At 50.5% G+C, this 24,070-nt stretch overlaps 1 protein-coding gene across 1 annotated transcript in view; it reads left to right on the forward strand.

Moving 5' to 3' along the window:
* The window catches only part of HIP1 (huntingtin interacting protein 1), a 149,265-nt gene extending 129,590 nt beyond the window's left edge, over positions 1–19,675 (forward strand). Inside the window, exons 15-31 of the mRNA XM_086691343.1 lie at positions 72–160; positions 529–645; positions 2,421–2,522; positions 2,769–2,912; positions 3,376–3,511; positions 5,266–5,352; positions 5,544–5,651; positions 5,739–5,872; positions 10,769–10,879; positions 11,650–11,708; positions 12,114–12,207; positions 13,671–13,771; positions 14,262–14,367; positions 15,083–15,206; positions 15,666–15,727; positions 18,761–18,869; positions 19,607–19,675. Coding sequence (XP_086547469.1) covers positions 72–160; positions 529–645; positions 2,421–2,522; positions 2,769–2,912; positions 3,376–3,511; positions 5,266–5,352; positions 5,544–5,651; positions 5,739–5,872; positions 10,769–10,879; positions 11,650–11,708; positions 12,114–12,207; positions 13,671–13,771; positions 14,262–14,367; positions 15,083–15,206; positions 15,666–15,727; positions 18,761–18,869; positions 19,607–19,659 — 1,736 coding nt within the window. The 3' untranslated portion in view covers positions 19,660–19,675. The remainder of the gene's footprint in view (positions 1–71; positions 161–528; positions 646–2,420; positions 2,523–2,768; positions 2,913–3,375; positions 3,512–5,265; positions 5,353–5,543; positions 5,652–5,738; positions 5,873–10,768; positions 10,880–11,649; positions 11,709–12,113; positions 12,208–13,670; positions 13,772–14,261; positions 14,368–15,082; positions 15,207–15,665; positions 15,728–18,760; positions 18,870–19,606) is intronic.
* Positions 19,676–24,070: the final 4,395 nt, after the last annotated feature.

A 24,070-nucleotide genomic window follows, 5' to 3' on the forward strand; every position in this document is an offset into this window, starting at 1 on the left:
GCGTGTTGGAAGGAAGGCACGGGGTCCCCCAGCAGGGGTCCACTGCTCACCTTGGCCCCCTGACAAAACAGGGAGAGCCCAGGCCAATGAACAGCGGTACAGCAAGCTAAAGGAAAAGTACAGTGAGCTGGTGCAGAACCACGCCGACCTGCTACGGAAGGTAGGACCCTCCACCCGCCTCTTGCCCCGCGGCCTGGGCAGTCCCCACGCCACTCCCGTGCCTCCATCAGTTCTGAGGGGCTCACCATCGTTTCTTGGAACCACAGCTCTTCAGGCTTCCTTGCCTCCCACGCCTTGGGCCCCACCTTTGATGCCAGCCCCGAAGGGTTTGTCCCCCGTCCTTGTTATTCTTCTTTTAAATACTTAAGCGTTGAGTGTCTGAAGATGACAGCTTCATTCTGGCTTCTCTCCAGGTAGAAAAGTGATTACTGTGTCCAATAGCCTGAATGCTGTCATTTGTTCTAGAAGGGAGATGTTGTCCCCGAGATGTTACGCCTGAGATAAGCCCACTGTTCTTTTCTCATCCAGAACGCCGAGGTGACCAAACAGGTGTCCGTGGCCAGACAAACCCAGGCAGATTTGGAACGAGAGAAAAAGGAGCTGGAAGACTCTTTCCAGCGCATAAGTGACCAGGCCCAGCGGAAGGTGAGGGGGAGAAGTGGGGGGGGGGGGCAAGGGAGGGGTCTGCCCGAGTTGGAGGCGGGCCTGGGGCACTAGGCCAGTGGAAAGACTGCTCCGTGGACAGCAGAAGTGGGTTAGAGCCCTACAAGTGTACTACAAGAGGCGTGAGGCAGGGACATGGTGTCCGATGCACAAGGGATTAGAGGCACGGAGCGACGAAGGGGGTCCAGCTGAGTAGGTACATCAGCAAAGGCTTGTCCAGGGTGAGTCCGGGCGGGTTGAGAGAAGTGAAAGCACCTGGGTGTCAGAGAGACTTGTGGCCAGGAGAACACCCATGAGTTGGGGGGGGGGTGGCAGTAAGAGATGTCAGATGGGGGTGCCTGGGTGGCTCAGTCAGTTAAGCGTCTGACTTCAGCTCAGGTCATGATCTCGCTGTCCATGGGTTCGAGCCCCGCGTCAGGCTCCGTGCAGACAGCACAGAATCTGGAGCCTGCTTTGGATTCTGCGTCTCCCTCTCTCTCTTCCCCTCCCCTACTCGCATTCTATCTCTCTGTCAAAAATAAGATAAACATTTTAAAAAATTTAAAAAGAGGGGTGCCTGGGTGGCTCAGTCAGTTGAGCGTCCGACTTCGGCTCAGGTCACGATCTCGCGGTTTGTGAGTTCGAGCCCCGCGTCGGGCTCTGTGCTGACAGCTCAGAGCCTGGGGCCTGCTTCAGATTCTGTGTCTCTCTCTCTGCCCTTCCCCACTCACACCCTGTCTCTCTCTCCTTCAAAAATAAATAAACATTAAAAAAAATTTTTTTAATTATTTTAAAAAGGAAAAGGATAGTGCCTTTCACTTTTCTGTGACCCAGAGTAGGAAGTAAAATTTCACAAAGCTGTGCTCAGCCTTACCGTGTGGATGCGTGTGGTCATATTTTTTGCTTTGTTTATTTCCTTTTTTAAAATGTTAGCTGTAGGGGCGCCTGGGTGGCGCAGTCGGTTAAGCTTCCGACTTCAGCCAGGTCACGATCTCGCGGTCTGTGAGTTTGAGCCCCGCGTCGGGCTCTGGGCTGATGGCTCGGAGCCTGGAGCCTGTTTCCGATTCTGTGTCTCCCTCTCTCTCTGCCCCTCCCCGTTCATGCTCTGTCTCTCTCTGTCCCAAAAATAAATAAAAACGTTGAAAAAAAATATTCTAAAATAAATAAATAAATAAAATGTTAGCTGTAAATTCTCATGGGTTGCAACGGGCTCTTCAGAAAATACCACTCAGAAAAGAAATTTTTAAAGAAGGGAATTGTTTCCAGATGGTAAGATGCAGCAACATATCAGGCGTTGGGGTGGCTGAATTAACAATCCGGTTCTGTATCAGTAATGCTTCTATTTAAATAATAAGAAAGAACACCTTCTATGTGTAAGAAAAAAGAACCAATTCTACTTTAATTAGTATCATAAGCCGAAGCGTGACATTTAGGAAATGTCCCTAAAACTCCCCTCTTTGATATTCCACTTAGCCAGAAGACTCGTCACTATACTCTGGGTTCCCACCTCCTCCCGCCCACTTTTGGGCGCATCCAATCTTGCCTCCAACAGAGCACACAAATCTCCCATTGATAGCTTGGGGCTTGTTTTTGAGATTCTGTTTTTAAGGAATCCCTACGCCCAACGTGGACCTCCAACTCACCACCCAGAGATTAAGAGTTGCATGCTCTATCTACCGAGCCAGCCAGGCACCCCAGTAGCTTGGGGATTTTTACAGGTGTTTATCCCTGGCAACCAGCACCTTGATCAGAGTGCCCCTGCGTTTCTTCTCTTTCAGACTCAAGAACAGACCGAAGTACTGGACAACTTGAAGCAAGAACTTGCCACCAGCAAACAGGAACTCCAGATTGTCCAAAGCAGCCTGGAAACTTCTGCCCAGGCGAGCATCACCTCCCTTCTCTCCCTTATTTTTTCCCCTCTGGCTTGGGCACTGCCGTCACCCGGCGGCCAGCTCCATCCAGCAGCTGGCCAAGCTGGTCCCAGCCGTGCTCTGTGTGTGATTGGGGAGGGTGAAGGTGGCGGCTTAGAGATACCACCTGCTGTTCCGTGTGGCCTGCTGGTGGGTCTGGACTCCTGGGAAGCGGACAGTTTGATTCTCCCTCTTCCCACGTGGCCGACATTGCAGGCAGAAGCCAAATGGGCGGCACAGCTCGAGGAGCTAGAGAAGGAGCGGAGCGGCTTGGTGCACGCTGTGGCCCTCCGGGAGGAGGAATTATCTGCTCTTCAGGAACAGCTGGAACTCGCCCAGCGGGAACTATCCAGCACACAGGCAAGTAACAGACGCCTGCTGGGTGCCCGGGTCCGAGCCGTGGGCCTCGGTGATGTATCCGTGGAGGCAGGGAGCTGGGGACGGTCTGTGAAAACCGTCTGGGGCCTCTGGGCTGATCGTGAAGGCATTCTGTGGGCACAGCACTGCACACCGGCGTGCTCTGCATCACCCCCATCTTGTGAAGCTCCCTGTCTTCACAAGAGAAGCACTGTGCGTGGTACTCCCCCCAGGCACAGAGAATGGGTTACAGGAGGTCCATCCCCATAACTTCCTGTGTTGCACCCCTGCGCACGCCTGTGGACCAAGGGAAAGGGTCGTTCTCTGTGGCAGGCGAACTGGCTTGGGCCTCGTTAGCCACAACTTGAGTTAAGATGCCGGAATCCCAGCTGCATCAAGATGGCTGCTGTTCGAAGGCTCATGACGGGGTCTGTGTCAGATTCTCACCTCCCTGGACCATTTCTAGGAATCAGTGTGCCAGCTCGCCAAGGACCAACGCAAAATGCTTCTGGTGGAGACCAGGAAGGCTGCGGAGTGGGTGATACAAGAGGCCCTGCGGCAGCTGGAGGAGCCCCCTCTGATCAGCTGTGCCGGATCTGCAGGTACGTCCCCCTGTCCTGGTTGCACACGTGAATCCTTAAAGCCCGTTGCCGTTGGGTGTTGACATTGAACCCCAGCGACACTGAGAGCGGGGGTCCTCGGCCTGCTGCCTGTCAGAGTCGCCTGGTGATGACCAGTCCCCACTCTAAGATCAGTTCAGCCGGAAGCTGTGTGGCCCAGGGCCTCAGTGGTAGTACTTTCTGAAGCCCCCAGTTGTGATAAGGACAGCTCTGTGCAGTGGGTCACGCTAACAAAACTCTCCCCGGGAGCAGAGCCCTGATGACGACTCTAAGCGTCAGGGGGTGGAGGAGCAGACGGCCCTGCGTCTCTGAACAGAAAAACGTGGTCTGAATGAAGAGGTGGTTGCTCAGGAGCTTCAAGCCCACACGGGGAGCACCATGATGTATGGCGGGGCAGAAACAATGAGAATACCCATGCAGTCACAGGCTATGAACGGAGGAAGGCTTGACCTCTGCAAGGTCAAGAGTCCTAAGGGCATGCTGATTGGGCAGCAGTCGGAACTGGAGAAGCCCACCGGATGAGAGGAGGGCCAGGGGCGCCTGGGTGGCTCAGTTGGTTAAGCATCCGACTTCGGCTCAGGTCATGATCTCACGGTTTGTGAGTTCGAGCCCCACATCAGGTTCTCTGCTGTCAGCACAGAGCCCGCTTTGTATCCACCGCCCCCCCCCCAAAATAAACATAAAAAAAAAAAGATGTAAAAAGGAGAGGAGGGCCTTCATGCACAGTAGGTAGCAGAACATCCAGGCCCAGGACATTGGTGACGTCATGTGTAGTTGCTGGCAAAGTAACGAGAGGACCCACTGAAAACAAAGGCGGATGGAAGGGAACAGCTGATAGTTGATTTTCATTGTCGAATAGAAACGTCTCCATTCGGTGACGTGTACAGCCAGGACTGTCCTATCTTATTTGCCAGGGAAGCCATCTGTAATGGCTTCCATTACAGCAGCCCCGAATGAAGGAGCACACAGTGCCCCGCCAACCGGGGAAATGCCAGGAAATGGGGCAGCCATGGGCAGGTTCTGAGAAGAGACTTCATGAGCCGGGGGTTTGACAGAAGAGGACAGACTTGAGCCAGTGGAGGGGCAGAAACGTGGGCATTGTAAGCGCTTCACATACCTCGGCCCAGCGAATCCTCACGATGGCGCCGTGAGGTGGTGCCGTTACTCCGTTTTCAGATGAGGAAGCTGGCATGGACGGCCTGAGAGCATAGCCAGTGGTGGTGGGGCCGGGAGCCACACCGATGCAGTGTGACCTGAGCGCCCACGTATTAACTCCTACGGGACACGGTCTCTGTGGGCCAGGGCACAGAGGCACAGAGTGGGGACGGCTGTGTTGCGTGCACAGCATGAGCCTAGATTCGCCTCACGGAGCCAGGGGTCTGGGCTCAAGAGTGATGAGAGTCCAAGGGCCTTGAAAGACTTAACAGGAAGGCCTGGATTTGATTTGGCGGCAGTAATGAGAAGTGAGAGGCTGATTCTCGGCTGCTGCCGTGGTTGCCCTGGTTCTTGGCTCAGGGACCAGATGGGCTCAGAAGAACAGCTTTTGAAGCTGCATTAAGAGAGTCGTGTACCTGCAGAGTCAACCATCTCCGCCCCCACCCCCCATCTTAGGGCACCCCCCCGCAGGGCTGAGGCCACTTGCTAGGCAGGCTCATCCACTGGGTGGCTTGACCTCACGGGGAGAAAGTGACTCCAATACCAGTGGCTCTGACTCTGCCCTGTCTCCCCTCTCACAGATCACCTTCTTTCCAAGGTCAAGTCTGTTTCCAGCTGCATTGAGCAACTGGAAAAAAGCTGGAGCCAGTATCTGGCCTGCCCGGAAGGTAAGAAAGGCGAAGGATGGGGTCTGTTGCTAGTGACGGCTGGGCAGAGTTCAGAAACGCTTGCCTGCGGAAATAACAACCAGGCCCTATGCTCCAAGAAAGGGGTGCATATAACTTGTCAAGCAGGGAAGGAGGTAGGGCGGTAACGGCTCGTGAATAGTGCTGAGAAACCTCCTTTACACTCCTGGCAGATATCAGTGAGCTTCTCCGCTCGGTAACCCTCCTGGCCCACCTAACCAGTGACACCATGGCTAATGTTAGCACCACCTGCCTTCGAGCCCCACCGGAGCCTGCTGACTGTGAGTACCGGGGGTGGGGGGGGGGGGGCAGTCTTATAAGCAGGGGGAGCGGAGGACTCAAAAGTTTTGGTTGTCTTACGTCTCCAGCACTGACCGAGGCCTGCAAACAGTTTGGCAAGGAAACCCTCACCTATCTGGCCTTCCTGGGGGAAGAAGGAATGCTTGAGAATGACAGCACAGCCATGAAGAGCTGCCTCAGTAAGATCTCCGCCATTGGCGAGGTAGGACCAGTGTCTCAACCGGGGGGAGTTACGATGGTTCTTGGGTGAGTGCCGGTGATGGCCCAGGGAGTCAGTGATGTCCGAAGCCAGTTCTTTCTGGCTTTCCACTTGACTCCAGAAAGTGAGAGTTGGGGCACCTGGGTGGCTCAGTAGGTTAAGTGTCCGTCTTCAGCTCAGGTCATGACCTCACAGTTTGTGAGTTTGGGCTCCGTATCAGACTCTGTGCTGACAGCTGGGAGCCTGGAGCCTGCTTCGGATTCTCTGTCTCCCTCTCTCTCCTCCCACTCCCCGACTTGTGCTCTGTCTCTCCAAAATAAACAATGTTGAAAGAAAGAAAGAGAGAAAGAAAGAGAGAAAGAAAGAGAGAAAGAAAGAGAGAAAGAAAGAGAGAAAGAAAGAGAGAAAGAAAGAGAGAAAGAAAGAGCTGACACTGAAAAATCTGACCCTCTGCCCAATTTTCCAGTCACATTTCATTCATCGGCTATGAGTTGAGAACCTACTGTGTGTTCATCGCTATGCTAAACAATATCAATAAAGAATAAGCATAGTTTCTCTGTTTTCAAGGATTTGTATCCAGTTGGGCAGGTAACACCTAACATGGAGATTGGGCAGGTAACACCTAACATGGAGATAGCAGGATATTTATTGATTTAATAAAGATGTAGTGAGCATGTCATGTGTAGTGGGAATTGTGGTAGATGTAGTTGTACGGAGACAAGCCACCGTCTCTCTGGGAAAGAAAAATAAGGAAATCATCCATTTTGATACAGTGGGACAAGAGCAGTAATCAAGTCTGTTTTAAGAGTTCAGTACAAGGCCGCATTTACTTAATTCCAAAAATGTGTCATGATATCAATTCCAGGGAGGGAAGAGATCAGGGCCAGAGTTCAGATTTTCGTCATCCCTCATCAAAACTCTTAAAACAGGCTTCTGGTTAGTTTTTCTGCCTCTGGTCTCTTTTTCCTCTGATCTCTTCCAAAAACAAAGATCGTTGGATGACAAAAATCAAATCACGTAATGTGACATGCAAGGACCGTCACAGTCTGGCCCTTATTCATTTTTCTGGGTCCCTCTCCCCCTTTTCCGCCTTCACCTTACAGAGTTGGTGGCTAGTGCCACAGGGTACCTGCCTGCCTGTCTCTTTCCCCCATGAGTCTTCAAAGGTAGAGCCCGTAGCCTTTTTCCATTGTCCCTTGGTCCCTGGCATGATATCTGGCAGGTGGTTTACACCCAGTGAATGTTTAACTAATTGAATATGCACATGGAGAGAGCAAAGCAGTTACAAAGATCGGATAGAGAGGAAGGTTCATACTGGGGAGAAGTGGGACGACGAGGTAGGGATCCGTGAAGGTCTAGATGAAGGAAGACTGGATAAAGGTGAATTGCTAACCCTTCTTTCAATAGAATGACATGATCCTGGTGGTATTTTAGTATTATTAAATTCCTGATGGCGGCCAAGAGCATTGCCACCGTCTGCCTTTTGCTGGAGACAGAGCATCTTCTCCCGTGCTGTGCAGAACTCAGTGTCAGTATACACACACAAAAGCCTGTAGGACACCGTGAGGTGAGGAAATAAGAATCGAGTTAATTTAAAAAAGCAAAGTGTGAGAGCAAGATCCTGGGCAGGTTTCCTTTCTGGCGGTAAGACTGACTAAATATTTAGAAGCTCTTCCCAGCACAAGACATGGAAAAAGCTAAATAAAATTTGGTGGGGGGGCGGGGGGGATGTTAATTGAATCTGAACTGGCCAAAAACTAAGGAAATTCTCAGAATCAGAAACCAAGAGGACGCAGGAACTGGTGTTTGTCCATCTCTTGACCTAGAGCTTGGATTCTAATGGGCCACACATACAGAGGAGACTGAAAAACAAAACGTAAGCCCGAGTAAGGTAAAAGTTTGGAATGCAGAGACTTCCTCCCCAAAGCAGAACTCCAAAAGGTCACACCCCAAGTAAGTGGGGGGGAAAGCCTACTCTGTTGGAGAGATCTTGTCTCAACCTCAGTTGTAGGGGGAGAAGGAAACACGGCTGCCTAGGGAATTTCTGACTACAAGCCACCTTTCTATGGTTTCAGGGTCCAAATCTCCTACTACCTGTGTTACCTGAAAAAACCCAAACAGAAAATCAAATATAGGGCGCCTTTTACACGTCGGTTACGTGTCTGACTTCATCTCAGGTCATGATCTCGCAGTTTGTGAGTTTGAGGCTGGAACCTGCTTTGGCTTCTGTGTCTCCCACTCTCTCTGCCCCTCCCCGTTCATGCTCTGTCTCTCAAAAATAAATTAAAAAAAATTTTTTTTTTAATTTAAAAAAAAAAAGAAAGAAAATTAAATGTAAAGTAGTCAGGTTTTTAGGAGCCCAAGTACCTGGTGGAAGCAGATCCAAGTGGTCTCTGAAGGAATATACTTTGAACCTAAATCCCAAAGAACTTTCACAGAGTCCCAACGCACATCAGTTCACCATGAGTGTCTTTGACATGTTCCAGAACGTTTTCTTTTTTAAGTTTATTTATTTAGTTTTGAGAGAGAGAGAGCATGAGCAGGAGAGGGGCAGAGAGAGAGGGAGAGAGAATCCCAAGCGGGCTCTGAGCTGACAGCGTGAGATTATGACCTGAGCCGAAGTCAGACACTTGACCGACTGAGGTGACTCCAAGTACTTTTTAAAAGGCATTAAAAGCGTGACAAAGGAATAAGACATTTTCAAAAGTCACCAGATATATTTGATAAACAACCATGGGACTTCTAGAAATGAAAAATATAATCATTGAAAGTCAGAACTCAGTATACAGATTCAACAGCAGGTTAAACAAAGCTAGAGAAAGAATTAGTGGGCTGGATGATAGAACTGAAGGAATTATATAGAATGTGGCACAGATTTTATAAACTAGAGTACAGAAGTTATAGGTAGAATGATTAGTCAGGGTTCCAGATGAAGACAATAGAAAGACTATGTCCTTTTCTCCCCCAAGTAACATTTTTAGTTCTAAGTGTTACAGACTTTTCTCCTACACCTTGCTTTTTCCAGCATTCTGTGTGTGAGGTTCATCCGTACAGATACATTCATTTTCACTGCTCTGTAATATTCTGTCATGTGACTATAGCTCAAATTATATATCTATTACATATCTGTTTATATTTATTTATCTATCTGTCACATAGCTAGATGTCTATGGTTGATGAACATTTGGGTTCTTTCCGGTTTGAGGCTGTCACAAATGTGCCATATGGTCACTTGTGTAAATATCTCCTGATGTAAGAGTTTCTCTAGTGCATTTGCCTAGGGATAGAATGACTACATTACAGGGGCAGCTGGGTGGCTCAGTCGGCTAAGCATCTTGACTCTTGGTTTTGGCTCAGGTCACAATCTCACAGTTTCATTAGGTTGAGCCCCATGTCAGGCTCTGTGCCGACAGCACAGAGCCTGCTTAGGATTCTCCCTCTTTCCTTCTCTCTTCCCCTACCCCACTTGCTCTGTCTCTCTGTCTCTCTGTCTCTCTCAAAATAAATAAATAAACTTAAAAAAATAATAATTCCTACATTATAGAACAAATCTCACACACAATGCCGAACGAACAAGCAAAATACATACGGTAGGATTCCTTTTAAATAAAGACCAATATATGCATACTTAACATTATACTGTTTAAGGATACATTCTTATGGAGCTTTAAAAAAAAGACATGACAGGGACACCTGTGTAGCTCAGTTAGTTGAGCATCCAGTTTTGGCTCAGGTCATGATCTCATGGTTTGTGAGTTTGAGTCCTGCATCGGGCTCTGAGCTGACAGCTCAGAGCCTGGAACCTGCTTCAGATTTCGTGTCTCCATCTCTCTGTCCCTCCCCGCTTGTACTCTGTCTCTCTCTCAAAAATAAATAAGCATTAATAATAATAAAAGGATATGATAAAGCATTCTCCTGAATTCTGTGTTTATCTTAAGGTAGGGAATAGGGATGTCAGGAAGTGGAATTAGAACAGGATACAAAGGAAATTTCAAAGATACTGATGTTTCTTAAGCTATTCCTTAGGTCGGGTGGTAGATACATGGGTCATTGTTCTTATTCTTTTTTTTTATGTTTATTTATTTTTGAGAGAGACAGAGAGAGACAGAGAGAGAGAGCATGAGTGGACGAGGGGCAGAGAGAGAGAGGGAGACCCAGAACCTGAAGCAGGCTTCAGGCTCTGAGCTGTCAGCACAGTGCCTGACACGGGGCTCGAACCCACGAACCATGAGATCATGACCTGAGCCAAAGTTGGACGCTTAACCACCTGAGCCATCCAGGCACCCCGTTTCTTATTCTTTAAACCATTCATACCTGTTTTATACTCTTGGAGGCATAACACATAATATTTTCAGAATTCACGGACTTTGCCATCAGACCTGAGTTCGGATCCCTGCTCTGCCATTCATTAGCAGTGTGACTGTGGTCAAGACCTCTCTGAGCCTTGGCTTCCCATCCGTAGAACAGGACGAGTCACTGCCTCATGATTGCTGTAGACACAGAGTTAAATAAGAGGCAGAGTGTTGGTTGGAAGGCATCACCCACATTTGAAGAGGTTTTTGACATACCTCCCAAGCCTCAAATACAATCAACACTGTGCAGCTGTGGGGTCAGGGTCCAAGCAGTCGCAACTGAATGGCCTTGTGGGGTTAGGCAGGGTGGCTTTCTGGAAGGAGGGGGGGTTTTCAGCGAAAGGGGGGTGTGGAGCGTGAGGGTTTACGCAGTAGCGAGTTCTAGATGAGGCCTGGCCAGGATGCCCCTCCCTGGGTTCTACAAGCGTGTTGCGTAGTGGGACCTTCCTCTCCTACCTTCTGCCACCATGTGAGGACTATGGGTCTGTCGGGGAGGAATGGAGAGGAAGTCAAAGGGTCATTTCAGCCTCCGTGCTGCCGTTCGCAGGAGCTCCTGCCCAGAGGCCTGGACATCAAGCAGGAGGAGCTGGGGGACCTGGTGGACAAGGAGATGGCTGCCACGTCAGCTGCCATTGAAACTGCCACGGCCAGGATAGAGGTATGGAAGCGTCTGCCCGTCTCCTAAAGCCAGGCTCTTGCAGCTTCCTCAGGTGTGACATTGCCCATGGGACGTGTCCCAGTTGTCCATCCAGGCCACAGATGGCCCCTGTAAGACCAACCCCAACCCAAACTCCCCAGGCTTCCTGAGGCATAGAAAAGGAGAAGGTCCTCACCTCCTTCGGTGTGAGGCCATCCTGCGTTACGGTTCCAGCTGGACCGCTTGTTCGTCGTGTGACTTGTGACAGGTTGTTCCATTAGCCTCGCTCAGATTCCGTTTCTAGATGATGGCAGTGATAATAGTGCTCGCCTCAGAGGGGCGTTGGAAGAGTTAAATGAGATAATGCACATTTATCTTCGTGCCAGGCGCGCGCCAACAGTTCCGATTGTGTCGGGGAAAAGCTGAGTGGGCACCATTGGAAGGGTCACATATTGTTCCTTTGGTGGAAGGCTGCAGGCTGCCCACCTTGGTTTGCCCCTAGCCGCTGCCCCCTCTGGCAGGTGCAACATCTCAGAGTTCTGTGCACGTCGGCCTGGGTGCCAGAAAGTCAAGACGGACACTCAACGGACAGGAGAGCCAGCCTGCCGGGGCTGCTTCTCGCTGACTAGATCGGAGGTCTGGGCTCTTTTCCCAACCCACCAGGACGTGGATGGGCATTTCTGGATTTGGGTTTCTCAGCTACCATGGGGTGTTGGACACAAGGTGCTTCAGGATGCCAGTGAGTGCTCCGTACCCATGATGTATTGAGATACCCTGCTTGTTTTCAACAGGAGATGCTCAGCAAATCCCGAGCTGGGGACACAGGAGTCAAATTGGAGGTGAATGAAAGGTCAGTCTACACAGTGTGGTGGTGCCTAGGTGATCAGGATCAGTCTCTCCTGCATTGGATTATATTAATTACAATAGGACATTAGCAGCCACAGGCATTGGCTGAGTCTGTATAATTGTCAATAACAGTATTCTTAATAAAATTGCTGTTGCATTTTAGGGGAAAAGAAACCCCGAGAATCATCACATAACTGTCTGCGGTCAAGTCTTCTCACTCACGTACCTTTCCTCCAAGGCTTCACCGCACCCCCAACTCCCCTCCTCCCACCCCCACCCCCGCCACCGTATTCCCCACCCCCTTTCCCATCCCAGGTTTGCCTGTGTTTAGGCATGAAAAAGAAAAACGTCTGTTTCATAGCTCCTGGTCTCTGTTCTGTTTCCCTGACCTTTTTTTTTTTCCCCCTAGGATCCTTGGTTCCTGTACCAGCCTAATGCAAGCCATCCAGGTCCTGATTGTGGCCTCTAAGGACCTCCAGAGAGAGATAGTGGAGAGTGGCCGGGTAAGCGTGGCTGAGGGCCCCTGGATGGGGGGACCAGACATCATTCACAGACTCCCAGTTCACTGGGAGGCTCTGTCCACTCCATACACTCATCCACCTTCAGTCAAATCCACGGCTGCTGCCATCTTGTCCCATGTGTCCATCTGAGGGCGTGGTTCCCTTTCCCCGGGCCGAGCACAGATGCCATGGGAATCTGGGGCGCTGCCAGGTCCCCAGGGAGCAGTCAGCCCCAGCCTCTAGCTGCAGGCTCGTTAACCCAGGCGCCATCGCCAGATCCTGCTCTGGAAACCCCGCGTGCATTGCAAGCCTGGGCCCTTGGAGGAGGAGGGGAGGGCTTTTGAAAAGTGGGCAAATGAGAAGAGCCAGCCTGGTGCTGACCTTTCATAGCGGGTGGGGCCATGTCTGTTTCTGGCGGTGGAATCCACTCCTCGCAGACAGACTCTATCCCAGTTTCTGGTCAGCATCATCGCTTGGCTTTCTCAGTCCTCTGCGGGCATTCCTACTGCCGTGTTTCCTTCTCACACCTGCGTGCAGTGCAGCTCAGGAGACAGAGGTCCAGGGAGGGATTCCTGAGCCCGAAAACTATCCTTTATTTTTTTAATGTTTATTTATTTACTTAGAGAGAGAGAGAGAGTGGGAGAGAGGGGCAGAAAGAGAATCCCAAACAGGCTCCGCACTGTCAGCACAGAGCCCGATGCTGGGCTCGATACCATGAACCGTGAGGTCACGACCTGAGCCGAAACCAAGATTCAGACACTTGACCGACTGCACCACCCAGGCGCCCCCTGAAAACTATCCTTTAAAGAACGAAGCCATATCTGCTTTGATGGTGGTGCTTCTTACCAGTCTGGGAGGGGATGGTTTCTGCCCCCCGAAAATAGAGACGGGGACTGAGTAAGGAGAGCTCGGAGATTCTAAGATTATCGTCTTAGAATTTGGAAATGGAAGACACTTCCAAAGCATGGAAGCATTTTAAAATTCCAAGCAGAAATTATTTGCTTAAATTATTCACTGTGTAGTCTCTTGGCAAATCATGGTAAGTGGTTGGACTCCAATCACGTTGTTCATCTATGCAGATGCCTATATACATATATATGTATATGTATATATACACTCATACATACAATGTAGAAATGTTGTGATATAATAGAAATGCTAGGGGCTTTGGAGTCAGAAAAACCTGGGATTTACTTCCACTTACTTCCTGCATCAACTTGAAAAGTATTATTGCCTTTCTGAATCTTAGTTTTGTCATCTGTAAAATGGGATGATAATGCTTACCTCTTGCAGTTACTATGAGGTCTGTATGGGGTAATATATATGTATATATATATATATATATATATATATATATATATATATACAGATAGAAATATAGATATAGATATTTGTAGGTATCTAAGCACCGGGCACACAGTAGGCACTCAATAAAAGCTAGCCATTCTTATTTTTCATTTCCTTAGGGAACAGCATCACCTAAAGAGTTTTATGCCAAGAATTCTCGGTGGACGGAAGGACTCATTTCAGCGTCCAAAGCTGTGGGCTGGGGAGCCACTGTCATGGTGTAAGTGTCTGTTGCTCCCAAGGCTCCTCAGCCCCACCCCCATTCCAGTGACCCATCGCAGAGCATAGCCGAGGGAAAATATCTGTCCCTTAGAAACTGTTGATAGGGAAGACAACAGTATTAAACCTTTTTTTTTTGTTTGTTTAGTGTTTATTTTTGAGAGAGAGAGAGAGAAAGGCAGAGTAGGGGGTGGGGGGGCAGAGAGAGAAGGAGACACAGAATCCAAAACAGGCTCCAGGCTCTGAGATGTCAGTACAGAGCCCAGTGCGGGGCTCAAACTCATGAGCCATGAGATCAGGACCTGAGCCGAAGTCAGACGCTTAACCGACGGAGCCCCAACAGGACTAGAAGTTTAAAAGGAAACCTGGATCTCCTTGGCAGTGCAGGGGTGGGGCAGGCAGTCTGTGTCTCTGAAAAAGCCAGGGTGATAGGCGAGGTCTAGAGGTGGGATTCAGTGACATAATCTATCTTGACCCTTCCTGACTCCCAGGGACGCAGCCGATCTGGTGGTACAAGGCAGAGGGAAATTTGAGGAACTGATGGTGTGTTCGCATGAAATTGCTGCTAGCACAGCCCAGCTTGTGGCTGCGTCTAAGGTAGGAGCCGCACACGACGCCCCGGGGCTCTGTAAGGGCCGGCTAGATTAGAGACACTCGGATGATGGAGCCTGCCCCAAGAACAGAGGAATTATCCAGGGTCCACGTAGGTTGGGTCCCACATTAAAATTCTGCCTCTCAAGGGTCCCAAACTACCCTCCTCTGAGAGCCTGCCATCTGTCATCAAGGAGCCCCTGTGCCCAGCTTGTCACATGGGCTTCTCTTCTTGGCTTTCATCACTTTTGTTAGTAGTGGCCTTTGAGGGTCCCAGCCATGCCGACCTCTGATCGACAGTCTCGGCATTCAAGGAGCTCTTAGATAAGGAATATGTCAGCACAGTGGGCTGGTTACCTGGCCCGGCTCTGAGGTTCCACTACCGATGTCTGCCTCTCCTTAAGAGTCTCTGCATTTGAACCACTGCCCCATCTAAACGTGATACAAAGCTTGCTACCAAAATCTGTCTGTGAGTTATATAGTACCCCGGGGAGTGTTCTTATCGTCCTTACTTACCATCACCCCAAATTAGTTTCCATAACTAGGAAAGCTAGAGTCTGAGGCCACCAAATATGCCGGGGAGGTGACCCCAGAGACAGCGATTTTTAAGAAGTCAATTGGGGACCACAGCGGATACCATGTTTGTCAAGAACTGTCGGACCGACTATTTGATTCAGTCGTCACCACGTTGTGTGAACCTCAATCCGCTTGGTCCTGGCAGGTGAAAGCTGATAAGGACAGCCCAAACCTGGCCCAGCTGCAGCAGGCCTCTCGGGGAGTAAACCAGGCCACCGCCACTGTTGTGGCTTCGACCATTTCTGGCAAATCACAGATCGAGGAGACAGGTAGCCTTCCAGAAGCAATGCTTTCCTTACCTGTCTGGTTCAGCTATTTTTATGTTCTTTTTCATGACCCCGATGTCCCACAATTCTGTTTCCAAATTCTGTATTGTTCATCGTTCTCCACACATATATTCTCGTAAGATGGGACACCGCATAAGCATGCTATTTGTATCTCCATGGCAACAGACCTTAAGGTGGATTTTCCATTTAGTAATTTCTCTGGATTCAAAGACATGAGTCTCCAGGCCTGGCTGTCCCGGGGGGTGAGGGGAGGGGTGGGGAGGTTCCGACCCTCGTTACCCTTTCACGGCACTTCTGTCCCGTCCATCCATCAGTGACTTTCAAGTGTCTGGTGGGAACTAGCAAACCAAGCCTTTTAGCAGAGCGCTGACATTGGCCGCCTCTCGGGCGAGAGTCAGCCATGGGCATTCTCTGACAAGACCTTCTCTCTTATCCTTGCAGACAACATGGACTTCTCTAGCATGACACTGACCCAGATCAAACGCCAGGAGATGGATTCCCAGGTACGATCCCCGCTTCTGAGTGCACTGTTCTGTTGCCGGTGACGTCACCCCCAAATCTTGTCCCCATGGAGAGAAGCCAGTGGGGGGAGAGTCTTGGGGAGGAAACAAACACGGACGGACAGCCGCCCGGGAATGAATGCCAATGATGCTGGAAGGGACAGTGGAGGCGGCGGCAGATGACGGGTTAAGATCAGAATCTTAACTCTTGCTCCCTAATGCCCCTCTCAACGTTACCATCAGGGATTTCCTAGCCGACATCAACGAGCATTTAATGTCTTGTGATTGACAATTTTTTCATTGTAGTTGACATCTAACGGTACATTAGTTTCAGGCATACATGTAGCGACAATTCCATGTATGGTCCCCATCTGTCACCATGCAACATCATGACAATATTTTGTTAATGACAATATTATTGACTATATTCCCTATGCCTATGACTTATTTTTCTCATAACTGGAATCCCGTACCTCTTAATACCGTTTCCCTGCTGCACCCATCCCTCCGCCCGCTTCCCCTCTGACAGCCACTAGTTTGTCCATTTCTGCTTTTTTTGTTTTTCAGCAGTTATTTTTTTTTTTTAAACTTCTGCTATGAATTATTTGTGTATGACCTCTGGTTTAAAAAAGAAAAATCAATTCACTGAGAACCCATCAAAAGACAATGCCATTATCTCCAATTGTTCAGTAAAGTTATGGCATGCAAAGGAATAGGAATCCATGGAACCCTGAAAAAAACCCTGACATCCTTGTTTTAGAATGACTGGTCCCAGGGGTGCCTGGGTGGTTCAGTCGGTTAAGCATCCAACTTTCGTTCAGGTTATGATCTCACAGCTCGTGAGTTTGAGTCCCACAATGGGCTCTGTGCTGACAGCTCAGAGCCTGGAGCCTGCTTCAGATTCTGTGTCTCCCTCTCTCTACACCCCACCCCTGCTCATACTCTGCCTCTCTGTCCTTAAAAAAAGAATTACTGGTCTCAGTCTTGGAGTAAAGTCCAGGTTGAAGACCGTTAAAGGCTCTGTATGTGTCTCTCGACATCTTTTAGAAAAAGTCATATGGCCAAATACTGGAAGACCTGAGGTCAGGCTTGAGTCTACACTGTCTACACTGTCTTGCTTACTGGTCTCATCCAGCCCCGCTTGACTGCAGATCCCATCTGTATGCTGATGAGTACCAGAGCCTTTTCCCTGGCCTCAATCTTTTCCTTGAGCTCTGTGTTTGTCCAACTGCCTACTTGATCCCTCCACATGATGCCAAATACATCTCTAATTGAATGGGTCCAAACCAGGGCTACTGGTTTCCTTCCCACTCAGATCTGTCCCTCCCCTGTTTTCTCCATCTCAGTAACTGGAACCCCCCCCCCAGACCTGGATGGCGGAGACCTAGGAGGCATCCTTGGGTCCTCTCTTCTCCCTCTTCCTTCTACATCCAGTCCCCCAGCAGGTCCTGTCAACTGTGACTCTCCTGGCCTGAACCTTCCCCCTTTTCTCCATTTCCCTAACCCAGCCTAAGCCACCACTGGTTCTCTCCAGAACTACTGCAAAAGCAATTTAACTGTAACTTATGCAAGTGTTTGTTTCCAAGTAGTTTTGTGGAGGGGCCAGGGAGGTGGGGCAGTTGGGGTGGAGAATAGGAAAGGGTGTTGCTGAGACAGGTCCAGCCCTGGGTTGACAGTTGGCAGAACTTGGTGAAGGCACACGATGGAGTTCGCCATATCATCTCCATTTCTCTGTATATGTTCTCCATTTTGCATAATCAAAAATTTGAAAAGAAAAAAAAGGAACCACCTAACCGGGCTTCATTGCTTCCACTCTTGCCCCCTACAGTTTGTTCAGGTTCCACATATTTTATTTTATTTCTTTCTTTCTTTCTTTATTTTAAGTTTAGTTATTTTGAGAGAGAGAGCGAGCGAGCACACACGCATGTGAGCAGGGTGGCAGTGGGGGGGCAGAGAGAGCTGGAGAGAGAGAACCCCAAGCAGGCTCCGCACTGTCAGTGCAGAGCCCAACATAGGGCTTGAACTCACGAACTGTGAGATCGTGACCTGAGCTGAAATCAAAAGTCAGACGCTTAACTGACTTGAGCCGCCCAGGTGCCCCAATTTTACATATTTTAAAAGCGTAAATAACATCACTTTATGTCCCTTGCTTAAAATCTTCCAACGGCTTTCCTTTCACACTTGAGTTAAAACCCAAATTCCTGACCCCAGCCCGGGGCCCTGGGCTGTTTTTCCACGCATCTCCCATGGCCCTCTCCCTCTCCCAACCTCCTTCCTGCCTGAGTAGCCTTTGCTGAGCACCCTTTGCCCTTATCACATGACCCTGTGTCACTTTCGCTATGGGTCTGATCTATTCTTGTTCATGAGTTTGTGTCTTTGCCCTGCAGGGTAAGCAGAGACCTTGTCCATGCACCACTGTGTCTCCAGCACCTGCCGCAGAACCCCGGGGTACATGATGGGTGCTCAGCTCAGCAAATGTTTCTTGAATTAATAAATTAATTAATAAAATAACTAGAATTAATGAGGGGTAGGGATAGCCAGGGACCAGCCTTTTCCTTGGGAAGATTGTGCTTTTTCCTGTATAATAATAACCCTAAGTTGGACCAGCCCTTCAGAGATACCAGGGCCATCAGAGCTGGCTCTTGCCTGGATTTCCAGGAAAGCGGGATTGAAAGAGAAGGGGGATTTGGTTGGAACATGCCACACGGATGGGCTACACATTGGAGATGCTTTCAGATAGAGATTTCAGAGGAGCACGTTATGAGCCCTACTCCCAACAGGCTTTGGGGCTATAAGGCATCAGGTCCAGTAGAGGGCCCCAGTGAGGAACAAGAGGAGCCACTGGGATAGACTGGTGGATGGCAGAGGGTGGGGAAATCCACAGACCCGAGGATGAAATTGAGAACCAGGTACACTATGGAAACGGGGTGAATAACCCAAAGGACGAAGAGACCCGGAACATGGAGGAGAGGGACTGAGTTAACACGAGACCGCTGTCCGGTTGCTGCTCAAGAGCACATTCCACTCTTCCCACAGGTCCGGGTGCTGGAGCTGGAGAATGAACTGCAGAAGGAGCGTCAAAAACTGGGAGAGCTTCGGAAAAAGCACTACGAGCTCGCCGGTGTTGCCGAGGGCTGGGAAGAAGGTGGGCCTCTCTGAGCGCGGTGAGGGCACGGTGAGGGGAGAGTGCACGTCCCCTTAGATGTGACCGAATGAGGCGCCCTTCAGGCCACTGACTTTCCCCCTCACGACTCACAGAGCGTGTTTTCTCTGCAGTTGTAGATAACCTCCAAGCCCAGAACTGCCATAAATTGTGGCGAATCGAGAGCTTTGGGCGTCACCTGTCAAGACCTTAACCTTGACCAGTGGGCTCATCACCCACTCACCACTGTTCCCTTCCAGGCCCAGTTAGCCTGGTTTCCGGCCCAGCAGTTTCCTGTGTGGCTTGCACAGAGTTGAACACTGAATGAAAAAATGGCGGCCAGCAGGCAGGGCAAGTGGATCACAGGCCTCTCGCTGACCAGGGTCAGCAGTGGGCACCAGTGGCCGCGCCGTAGACAGGGTCAAGAGCTAGAAATGGAGTGGAGTAGGGGTACTGTCAGGCCCACCCGCCCAGAGAGGCTTTATCGCCTGGAATGTACTGCTCTCCCACGTGCCTAACGCGGCCAACTTGATCACAACCAGGACTGCCAACCCTCGTCGTCTTGTCTGCGGGAACCAACCACAGATGCATACCACTCATGGTCGGGCACCTAACTTGGGGAATAGATGCCTGTGAGCATGAGGTATTTTAGAGCCTAACGTTGGTCGCCGTACCTGTTGGGTACATGAACGCGTGCACATGCGACGCGCTATGAAACAGAAATTACCGTTGTCTTTCAGGAACAGAAGCATCGCCACCAGCACTGCACGAAGCGGTCACCGGAAAAGAATAGAGCCACACCGACACCCCACACGTCTGAGTGTAAATCTTGTTGCAGTCTCTGTGTGTTATTCCCCAGCCACAGCCTAAGCCCCCGGGGGTCCCGGCGGCAGCCACACCGCTCACCGCTCCCGTTGTCCAGAGCCGGGGACCCGAATGGCCTTCCACAGAGGAGGGGGACCAGGGCCGCCCCCGCGGAGAGGCCCTCCCTCCCAGTCCTGCCTGCTGTTTGACCCCCCCCCCCCCCCATGCTCGGCATCCTTGTCCGAGGGGCCTGCTGTTCCGGAGAGCCTGGCAAGGGGCCATCTATGCCTTCTCTTCTCTGTTTTCTTCTCAGCCTTTTCTTTTACCATCATTTGCACCAACTTGGGAGCATCCGAGGGCTGGTGGGCTCCAAACCAGGATGCCGCCCCGAATCTGCCGTCAGAACGGCAGGAGCGTCCTGGCTGAGCACGCCAAGGCAGCTCTCCCCTCTCTTGGCAGTTCCATGGCTTCCCACTGCTTCTTACGGTGGTTGGTTGGGTTTTCTTTGGGGAGGGGGGACTGTTTTTGGTTTTTTGGGGTTTTTTTGGTTCTCTTCTTTCAGTGTTCACTCGTAGAGCCAACTCTCCCAAAGGGAGCGCCCCCAGAGCTCTGAGCCATCGGGGGGGGGGGGCCCCTAACCACAGCAGGTAACAGCAATGGTGCTGCTTAGCCTCCACCTTGGTGCTCCACGCCAGCCTCCATGCTGAGTGTCCTGCGGAGCGAGGATGGGTCAGCCGAGGCCACTCCCCAGGGGCGGGCACTGCTGCAGGGCCACGCTTTCCTCAAAAGGCTGAAGCAGAGCGAGTGCCTTTTCCTCCTAAAGCAAGAGCCCGGCTGAGAGAGCCCCTGCCCACCTTCACGAGCGACCAGGGGTAAAGAAAGAAGGGGAGGAGGGGTGCACACTGCCCAGGTCTCGGGAGACCCCGCTCTTGGGAACTCTTCGCGACCAGGCTGAAAAACCTGATCACATGCCTGAATGTGTCGGTGAGAGAAGCCACATTTCTGACCCCAGAATGAATTTTCCGGGCCACCTCCCTTCAGACCCAGGCAGGACCCTGAGAGGGAGTGCATGAGGGGTTTCCAGTTCCTTTCTCCAAATGGCTGCTTTGGCATCCTTGTGAACCTGAAGAAGCTATATAGTTCCACGTTCTACCTAATCGATAGACCCAGAAGATCAGGCAGACTTGCTCCCGGCAGGAAAGAACCCTGTGCTTCGTTTGGTACCTTTCATATTTATTACTAACGTCCGTTGAGCAGCAGCAGCCTACAGAAAGCCGCTTTGAGCAATCAGGATTTGAGGTGTGATGATGGCAAGGCGTGCGTTGCTGCCCTAGGTCATCAGTCTTCAAGTATCAGAAACAAGCTTCCCAGTCTGTTACCAGTCTAGACCCCGAAGCGAGCAGCTTCCTCAGAGCATCTGGGTCAGGGAAACCGAGAAAGGGGGACCACTGGCTCTGAGCCCTTCCAGCCACACATCCCGGGCCCTTGCTGCTCGGACGGGATGAGGACAGAAGGCACGTAACGGCTTCCTAGAGGCGGGCAGCCTGACAGCACTTGTCCACCTCCAGACGGACCCCCGCATTTAAGTGACCTTCCGATCTTGGACAAACAGCGTCTTCCTTCCTTATCTGTAGCAACTCGTAGGTAGAAAGCCAACAAGCACTTCCCAGGACCTGTCCCAAAGGAACGTCTCGAAGTGTTGCTACTTGACAGGTTGTGAGAGTCCTGTTTGATCACTGTGAATCAACCCCGCCCCTTCCTAACCACGCCCCTCCCTCTCTGTACATTTCCTAAGTAGGGCACTCAAGACGCACTCTCCCATTAGCTCAGATTCCAAGAGTCAGACGTGCTATCTCCACATTGGGCTAAGGGGGGGTGGTCAGCGGTAGAAGATGAGCGGTCTTACGCTTTAAAGCCCCTTGGTGCTCAGCGTTTTTCCATCCGCGGCTCAGAAGGAATGGCGTGCGGCATCTCAGTCCCCGTTGTGCGTTCTCAGAGTGGGTCAACATTACCACAGAGGACTAGCCACAGAGTCTTGGCCAAACTGTTGTGCTCTAGGTTCCCAGTGGTGACAAAAAAATCCAGAATGTGGGACCACACTAGGACTCTGAATCACACTCCCTCTAAAAAGAAGCCACGGTAACTTTTAAAACCTTTGTGGACTGTGGACTTAGCCCGAGTAATCCAACCGTGCAGAAGGCAATTAAACAGGAACACAGGCTAATCCGTCTCGCACGAGCCAGATGCAGCACAATTCTGTTGGTCATTGCTCACCTTGGAAGCTGGTCCATGCTCTAGCCAAAATCAAATTGTCCTACCTTGGCTTTTCTAAAAATGAGCGTATCTCTACTTGGTGTGAAATGCTCAATTAAAACAGGAATCACATCCTAAGGCTAAAAATGAACTCACAGCCTTTTAGTCACCTGAGCATCGGTAGTGACTGAAGTCCCATGGGTCAGTGTAAATGGGTCACAGCAAGGCAGAGCAAGAAAATGGCTTAGGGCCGATGAGAGGTTGAAAGACAGCCGTATCCGTTATTTAATTTTGTAATACAGTGCTCTAATACCTCTAGAGTAAGGGTTTGCGTGTACATAATAAGGAACACGATAGAAAAGACCTGCCTTTGTGGGGTTCTTTTATATCTGAGTCAGGAGTTTAAATTAGACTGTAATTTAGATCGTTTGCTGATTCTGCTGCTTACAGCAGGGTCCCTAGGATCCCACCTGAATGGGAGTCCCTAACCCATGGCTGGAAGAACCAAACATTGTCCAGAATATCCTTTTTTGGAAGTGTTTGAGCTGCCAGGTCAACACCAGGGTTTACTAGGTACCACGGGGGTCACGATGCTTGTCGTCCATTCAGTCAGGTTGGTTTGCTTCGGCTCCTCCCTGAGGAGGAACTGGTTCTGAACTTGCACCTGGGACATACTCACTTCTCTGCCGGCTCCGTGGCCCGGAGGCATCTGCCGGCTCCACTTACCCTGGTCTCTGACAACAGGTAGAAGTTCTTGTTACCTTCTACCGCCTTTGCAAGTCTCTGGAAATCCTTCCTGCCAATGAAAGCCTTCGATCCTGGCATTGGCCTCTCAACTAGATTGGCTTTGCCCGTCGCCATCTTCGGTCCTCCAGAGACCGCCCTGTCTATAGCATAGAACACCACCACCACGGGCCTGCCAGCCTTCACCACAGCAAACCGGGCCAGCTGTCTGCTGCTCAAGTCCCCTTCGTCTCCCAGGGTCAGACCAAATGCAGGATCAGCGACCCAGAGTGGTGGCACAGCCTCTCACCCCCAGGAGCCAAAGCAACGGGAAACAATTGGTTAGATGCCGTGGGGTCCGATTCTGAGAGTAGGTCATTTCCAGACATGGTTTTCAGGTGACCCTCAACTACCTCAGGTTTGAAGGCCCTAAACGAAGCTGATTACTACTCATAGGGACAAACCGAGGGGGTTCAGATAAATCTTGGTGATAACTTATAACAAACTCTCACATTTAGGTTTGCAGGGATAGGTTGGGTTTGTTTTTTCTTGTTTTTAACCTTTCCCCCAGTTTTCCATTAGAATAGTTCCTATAAATGAATTTCATTTTCCACTGAGTGCCTACCTTCCCAGGGCAGGTAGCCACTGGCTTTTGTTCCCTTCCAACAATACTTTTCTTATGGTATTAAGACCTTTCTTTGTATAATACATTGCATCTGTGTTTTCAATTTTTCAAATAAATATTTCAACCTGGCAATGGAGAGTAGTTGTGATGACCGGCCAACCAAAGTGGTTTGGAGGTTGGGGCTCCAGTGAAAAGCCTACACTTCTATCCTGGGATTCACTGAGTCCGCTTAAGCTCTGCACCTCTGGGAGTCGGTCTGAAAGACAGGACGTTTTCTGAGGAATACAACTGTAGAGAAACTGGTTTGCACTCCTTAATCATGTTCTGTCTCCTGTACACTGTCCTGACCTTGGGAATGATCGAGCGGAACGTGCCAAAGTGGCCAATGCTGTCATTTATCTTGATGGCCGGGTCTGTGCGTGAAATCTCGGGATTTGAGGTGTGATCTGAGGTCCCAGGCTATGGATGAGCCTTTCCCCGCCTGCAAGACACAATAGTAACCTGCCGTCTTAAAAATTGGATGGGACAAATGCCGCTCAGTGCCAGAGGCTGCCAGTCCCGGCTCCCAGAGGATCTGCAGAGGGAGCTGCTGTTAAGCTAAGGGGACATCCAAGGGAGGGAGGGAGATGGGGAAGGCCCGGGGATGAATTGCCCAAATGACTCATCAAGTAAGGAGAGAGGGACCGCCCAACGGGAAGATCATCTGGATAAATACAGAAATGGGGGAGGCTTGCTTACAGCCGGGGTTTTCTGCTCCCTGCAGCAAAATGCAAGGGTGAGCCTGTTGCATTTGAAGCAC

This window comes from Puma concolor, chromosome E3 (assembly GCF_028749965.1).
Source record: "Puma concolor isolate L17-30 chromosome E3, mPumCon1.1.hap2, whole genome shotgun sequence".
Classification (NCBI taxonomy): domain Eukaryota; kingdom Metazoa; phylum Chordata; class Mammalia; order Carnivora; family Felidae; genus Puma; species Puma concolor.